This window comes from Mus pahari, chromosome X (assembly GCF_900095145.1).
Source record: "Mus pahari chromosome X, PAHARI_EIJ_v1.1, whole genome shotgun sequence".
In the NCBI taxonomy this organism is placed as follows: domain Eukaryota; kingdom Metazoa; phylum Chordata; class Mammalia; order Rodentia; family Muridae; genus Mus; species Mus pahari.
This window is the reverse complement of record NC_034613.1, coordinates 81508971-81516299: the sequence shown is the minus strand read 5'-3', so window position 1 is coordinate 81516299 and position 7329 is coordinate 81508971. Positions and strand designations below refer to the sequence as shown.

Below are 7329 nucleotides of genomic sequence, written 5' to 3'. Positions count from 1 at the left end.
ATGTGTTTATAACAAAATTCACACCATTCTGATATTTTTCACCTTTGCATTATTTTGATACTAAATTAAACTTATTTTACTCTCCAATTATATAATATATTAATTTCCTATCTCCTACTGTCAAGTATGATTTACACAAAGGTCAAGGTAACATATATATCATTCTGCTCAAAGAAGCTGCAATATGTTATGTGAATTTTGCACCACAATATGCAGTAAATAACTGTTAATTTTAAATAAGTGCAGTGCAATATCCAACTTATAATTTGTGCCCACATCTGATTCCTCACTAGGAACAAAAAGACAAAGTTATCATATTCTATTCAGAATTCAGGCTTACTGCTCAAGTAGTTTTTTTTTATTGTACTGACTGATAAACACCATACCCACAAAAGTATATGTATATAAAAACCACACACATATGTACATATGTCCTTTTGTGGTGTATGCACATACACACATTATTTTTGTGGTGGTAAAAATCAAATTCTTCATGCTAGCTAGGCAAATTTTCTACCACTGCACCATATCCTCAACTAAAGGCCAATATACTTTTACTTTATGATCAATATGATCAATACAGCCCTTAGAAACATACTTCCTTTTAAGCTATTTTGTTACTGATTTTCTAGTTATTGAAATAAACCAATAACTAAAGAGACTCAAAATGATAAGATTGAAACCCTCAGTAGTAAAAAGAAGTGATCAGGAGAGATAGTTAAGCGGTTAGGAGCACTGACTGTTCTTGCTGGGGACCCAGGTTCAATTCTCAGCACCCAAATGGCAGCTCACAACTGTCTTTAACTCCAGTTCTAGGGGATTCGACACCCTCACACAGACATACATACAGGCAAAACACCAATGCATATAAAATAAAAATAAATACATTATTTTAAAAAGATAAATGGCTGGAACCTGTGGCCCTGCTGTAATTTTTAAAAGGAGTGATGACAACTTGATATCACCAACAAAAGAAGTTAACATTCTTACCTTAAAAACACAAAGCAGTTCTTCAACATTTTTCTATAAAACATGTTAAAATAGAAATAATTTGAAAAACATAGTTCAATAAAGCTTTATGAGAATATGTACAAATAAAATCTGCTATCTTTAAGAAAAGTAGCATTTGTCCATTGAACTTTCTTGAAGTAGAGTTTGCACTTTTATTTGACAGAAATTGCTTTAAGAAATTAAAGAAATAAGACCACAGCATTAATTTATCTTAATGTTTATAAATTTACTTTATTTTTATGACTTGTGTATTTAGCTCATCCTTGACAGACTTATTTGCCAAACACACACAAAAAATAGTGGTCTATTTAGGAACTTTCAAATGAATAACACTTTTGAAATATATCTTATGAATACAAATAGTTTCAACACAAACATGGAAAACTGTCAAATGAGTAGACAAAATAAAATTCTAAGCATTTTTCTGATTTATAAAAGTATGTCTACTTTTCATTTTCACTAAATGAGTACAACCATTTTTAAAATATTTGCGAGTATCTGTGGGTGTGTATAAATACCAACATACATACAACAAAGAAACATTTCATAGTGGCAAATTTTTAGTGCATTTCCAAAGTTTGTCATCCATAGACATCTACATGCAATTTCTACTGGACTAGTACACTAGAACAAATAAGAAAGTATTAGCAGAACTCCCTGCAAAAACTTTGTAAATAGAAATAATGAAACACAAAGTCACTTCTCAACTGAACAGCATAAAAAATAATGTAATTTATGCCTTGAATCATATATATATATATATATATATATACATACAGTATTATTTAAGCTCAGAAAATAGCTTCTCACTGTACACACAGAGCTATAGTATACACTCAGTAAATGCTACCACTGGAAGAAAATGTGCCATGAGAAAAAATGTTGAAGGGATAGTCACAGGAAAAATATCTAGCCATTAAGCAAACAGAAAATGAAAGGTATACAAGGACTGGAATGCATAGGCAAGGAACTGGACTGTAGAAATAGTAAGCAGAGGCTAACAGAAACCATTTATGTTGGAACAAAGCAACCAGTTATGTTAGAGTAGAATGAACCTTAAAAGTTGCAGACAGAAGAGGTGAAAAATTCTCTTCTTTTGTGAAGCTATATATAGAATTGTCAGTCATAGTCAAAACCAGCTGGAATGTGAGTTGGCTAAACTATAATATGAAACATGCACAGATTCGCTAAAACTACCTCACAGGGTTGCTCTGAACAAAAATAAAAGATGTGAGTTATGAAAACATTCCACAAACTAAAAATGCTATACTCTCTGTACAAGAGTTTACACAATATTGACATTCAATCTTTCAATTTCTTTCAGTTCTGGAAACCTATAAACAATGTTTTCTTCAGATCACGAAGGAGAGCATCACCCTCTGCACCTTTATCAGATTTTGAGGGAATCAAAGGCTCCACAGTCAGACAGAGAACCCTGGTGTTAGAAATAGACCAAGGATGTTGACAAACTGATCAAATGGAGAGTTAGGTAGATAAGCACATGAACAGTGTTTCCACTTCTGTTTTTTCTCACAATTTGAGAGAAAATTATTCAGGGTAAGGAATAAAGAGACCCTTTCCTGTTTCACTATAAACTCACAACACTTTATTGACTGAATACCAATATGGCTGAATTATCCTTATTTTTCCCTAACAACAAGAAAACTGAGTATTTAAAAATAGCATATGAAATCATTAAAATGTGCTGAAATATATATTTTTACTTATGTGTTGAAAACTGTATGAGAAAAAAAGTCTAAGGAATGTTAAGTCATGTGCATACACATTAATCAGTAAACAGGAAACTGAGGTTTAGTGAGATGGGTATGTTCAACACAACCTCTCCAACACCACAGAGCACAAACTGGACTCTGAGTTTTGTTCATATCAAAGTCCTGGATGGCAATTCTACAATACAGCCTCCCCAAAACCAGCAAAGGATGTCAGAAATAGCAACAATAACAACAGCAAACACAGTTCTCTTTGCTATTTTGTCTTGTTAGTTTTAACATCATTTAAGAAAACATTCTGGCACTGAATAATATTTATATTAAACTTGCTGAAATGTTCTAACCATTTCCTCCTCCCCTAAGTGTTAGTGATTGCACAAGAATAATTCCATATAGCAGAAGAAAGAGTAACCACAGACAAATGGACTGACCAGCAAAGCATCACAAGATCAGAGAACCAGATGTTCTAGGTTAATAGAAGATGGAGCACGCTAGAGAACACGAATGCAAAAGGAATATTTAAGTTTGACCAAGATGTTAACGAAGAAATTAAGGAAATCAAGTGAACACAAGGACACAATCAGCGAAATTTAGACGGAATGTGGCAGATTCTACATGAATAGTAATTATTTTCAATGAATAAATTCTTAAGAAAAACACGGAAATGGAACATAGTTTAAAATATATTTCAAAACATTAAATACTAAACCAGTTAACATTTATGTAACAATATGAAGTTTAAAACATGAAATTTAACTGATATAAACGAATTGTTAAAATAAACCGTTTCAAAAGGACTCAATGTAGTCTAAAGATACGTACTAAACATTTATGAATAAGCTAGTATCAGGTACACCTTTAAAAATAACACTAAATAAGGGAAGAGAATAAAGACAACTAAGGTGGCTTGTGGACTTAAACGGATGAAGGTAAGTGCAAAATATATATTCATTATTATATAGTTTAACTTTATATACAAAAGAAGAACATGTCATTGTAGGGGTGCCACAATAACTTTGAAGGAAAAAACAATAATCCAGACTCCAGAGAGCTGAAAAGATGACAGAAGCAATCTAACCTACACCACCTCCTTTATAAGTAAAAAGAAAAAAATTAAGGCTCAGGTCGGTTAAGAGACTTGCTCACAGTCAGAGAACTCATCAGTCCCAGTCAGATGAGAACTGAAATCCCTAAATTGGAAGTCCACAGATGCATCCTTTGCAAGGCAGCAAGAAACAACTGCAAGCAAGCAAGCAAGCACTCCTTCCAGAACATTCTCACATTTGAGTGTGATTTAAAAAACAACAACAACAACAACAACAACAACAACAACAACAAAAAAGTGAGCCACAGGGCAGGCAGGGAACAGGCAGAGTCGGTTCATACCAAAAAGGGGGTGCCAGTCACCGTGATAAGATCTGTGTCTTTCTGAGACCCATGGCTTCCTGTTGGGTGGGAGAATCCGAACTGGGTTTCTTCCTCGTGTCCAAAGAAGTCAGATTCGGGGTGCACGTTCCACTCGGCTTTGGCTGGGGTCAGTAGCTCGGAGACACTGTTTTCACAGAGGGTGCTGGAGGGGGTCAGAGCTTCCGTGTCCACGGTCAACTTATTGCTGGGCGTCAAAGCCTGCGGCTCCAGGCTTGAGCTTTTCAAGGCCAAGGAGCCAAAGAGCCCCACGTTCCCAGCGGAGACATCGTCCATGTCCAAGGGGCTGTGCTGATAGCCAGCCACCGAGGTTCCGAAGAAGAGAGAGGTATCCAGACTCTGGGGGAGGTCACTGGGGGCCCCCCTCAAGGCCCGAGGCTCGGCCGCCTGCCCCGAGGAATGGTTGTTGCTGATATTATCGGCAGGGAGACTTCCCGCGAGGCTCGAGTTCACAGAGGCCACGTCAATAGTCAAGATGCCAGAGTTGACCAAGGCCGTGTCCAGCACCGCGGCGGAACCGTGGCCAGGCACATCCGAGAACAGGGACACGAGCTCGGCCCCGCTGAGGTCGCTCTGCCCCTGGCTGGTGAGTTCACTGCTGGGCGTGAGAGAGTTGGCAGCTTCTAGCTGGGCCAGGAGGTCCTGGCTGAGGTTGTGCCTTTTGGTCATGTGGGTCTTCATGCTGTGCTTGGACGTGAAGAGCTTGTTACAGGTGGGGACCGGGCAGCGGCTCTTCCAGGCACCCACGTCCTGCAAGTGCTTCTTGGAGTGGATGTAGAGGCTGCTGCGAGCCGAGAAGCGGGCACAGCAGCCCTCCACGGGGCACACGAAGGGCTTGGTGCCCAGGTGGGTTATGCTGTGGCCTTTCAGGTGCTCGGCCCTGGTGAAGGACTTGCCGCAGCCCTCGACGGGACAGGTGAACCTGCGGTCGTCCTCGTGCTTCCGCTTGTGCCTCAAGAGCTTGGACATGCTGGTGAAGTTCCAGCCGCAGCCGTCGAAGTCACACAGGAAGGGTCTCTCCCCGGTGTGGCTGCGCAGGTGGATCTTGAGCCTGCAGGCCTTGTCGTACTGCTTGCTGCAGCCGGGGAAGGAGCAGGCGAAGAGTTCCTGTTCCCTGAAATGGGCGCGGTTGTGCGAGAACAGGGCGCTCACCGTGATGAAGGTCTTCTTGCAGCCCGAAAACGCACACTGGTAGGGCCTCTCGGGCTCGAAGTGGCTGCGCTGGTGGGTGCTGAGCTTGGCCTGCGTGGGGAAGCTCTCCTCGCACACCTCGCATTTGAACGAGTTCTCCTGCTCGTGCCCCTTCATGTGCGCCTTGAGGTTGTAGACGGTGGTGAAGCTCTTGCCGCAGCCCTGCACCGGGCAGCCGAATGGCCGCAGCTTGTCGTGCGACTGCAGGTGCCGCTTGAGCTTGTAGGAGGTGGTGAAGGTCCAGCCGCAGCCGCTCAGCGGGCACTTGAAGGGCCGCTGGCCCTGGCTGCTGCTGTGCGTCAGCAGGTGCACCTTCAGCTGGTGCTTCTTGGCGAAGGTCTGGCCGCACTGCGCCTCCGGGCACAGGTACAGCACCGCGCCCGGGCCCGGGCCCGCGGGCCCGCGGGGGCTCTGGGCGGCGGCGGCGGCCGGGGCCTCGGCCTCCTCCTCCGGGGGCGCCGGGCCGGCCGCGGGTTCCGCCGGCTCGGCCAGCAGGAGGTCCGGTGGCAGCTCGGGGCAGTCGCCCAGCTGCGCCCCGGCGGCGGCGGCTGCGGCGGCGGCGGGCGGAAAGCCGGCGGCGGCGGCCTGCGGGGCGATCAGCGCCCCCGGCTGCAGCGGTGGCTGCGGCTGCGGGAACGGCGCGACCCCCGGCTCCCAGGCGGGCAGCGGGGGCGTGGTCAGGGTGAGGACGCCGTTCTCGAAGCGCAGCAGCAAGTCCTGGTTGTGGATGGTGATGGTGCCCGCGAAGGCCGCCGCCGCCGCCGCCACCGCCGGGCCCGGGCCGGCCGCGGGAAGCGGGGACGCGGCCGGGACCGCAGACAGACAGCGGGGGCCGGGCTCGGGCCGGCCCGCTGGGGTCCCGGCGCTCTGGCGCCGCTCGGGCCTCGGGCCTGCCCCGGCCTCCTCCCTCCACACGGGCCCTCCGGCCTGCTCCGTGCCCACTGTTTCTCCATCGCCACCCACCGGGTCAAGCAGCAACAGGAAGAAGTCGTCGCTGCCGCCGCCGCCGCCTCTGCCGCCACTGACGCCTCTGCCGCTGCCGCTGCCGCTGCCTCTGCCGCTGCCGCTGCCGCTGCTGCCTCCTCCTCCGCCGCCGCCTCTGCCGCCGCCGCCGCCGCTCCGGTGATCGGGCCTCGGCGCCAACCGGTTCAGGCTCGGGCCCAGGCCCCGGGAGGCCCTCTGGGCCTCTGCGCTCCGCGGCCCCGGCCCGCCATCTTGGGCCCCCCGGAGCAGTAGGAGGCGGCGCGTGGGGGCCTGACAAGCCAGAGAGGCCGGGGCTCGGTGCACCCCGCCGCCACCCGCGGGGCAGCCGCCGCCGCCGCCGCCGCCGCCGCCACCGGCGCCCTGCGGTGTCCCGCGAGCCGGGAGCAGCCTCGGGATTTCCATCTCGGCGTCGGTGAGGCTCGGCTGGAACCAGAGCCGAGGCGGAGGCGCGACCCCGCCCCCTGCCGCGGGCCCGAACACGTTCCTGAAAGGAAAAAAAAGTGCAATGCGCACAAACTGGCCCTATCAGATATTAAAACGTATTTAACGCCACCGTGATTTAAATATTCTGGGACCGCGGCTCTGGAACACAAGACACAGCCCAGAGGCAGAGTCTCAGGCGCCCAAAGAACTTCTCGCACAGAGTGTGTTACAAAGTAATCAAGGGCTTCCCAAGTAGACAGAATGACAGTTCATCCAGAATGCTGCTGCTGCTGCTGCTGCTGCTGCTGCTGCCGCCCAGGCACAGAGCCACCTAGCCAATGAGAACAACCAGTCCCTACCTCCTCACCCTGGGTCTCAAAGAAGCCTGTCAAGGTGGCCTCTCCCTTGAGCTGAACTTGTTCCCTGGCACTTTACAGCAGTATGTTGCTGGAAAGTGTTTACTGCTGGGTAGAGGAGGAGAAAACTTCGGACGGGATAAACTCATGTTGTCTGCATTAAATACTCTACCTAGATGCTACTACCATATCTGGTTGAGATGCCCTTT

The 7329-nt window shown here is 47.4% G+C and overlaps 1 protein-coding gene across 1 annotated transcript; it reads right to left on the bottom strand.

Moving 5' to 3' along the window:
• Nucleotides 1–1218: 1218 nt before the first annotated feature.
• On the bottom strand, nt 1219–6983 carry Zxdb (zinc finger X-linked duplicated B). Its single transcript, XM_021187931.2, has one exon. It carries the CDS (start codon nt 6741–6743, stop codon nt 4122–4124), a length of 2622 nt encoding a protein of 873 aa, XP_021043590.1. The 5' UTR covers nt 6744–6983; the 3' UTR covers nt 1219–4121.
• Between the last annotated feature and the right edge of the window lie 346 nt (nt 6984–7329).

Excerpts from the sequence above, each read along its gene's own strand:
- Zxdb (XM_021187931.2), bottom strand. The coding sequence starts at position 6,743 with ATGGAAATCCCGAGGCTGCTCCCGGCTCGCGGGACACCGCAGGGCGCC.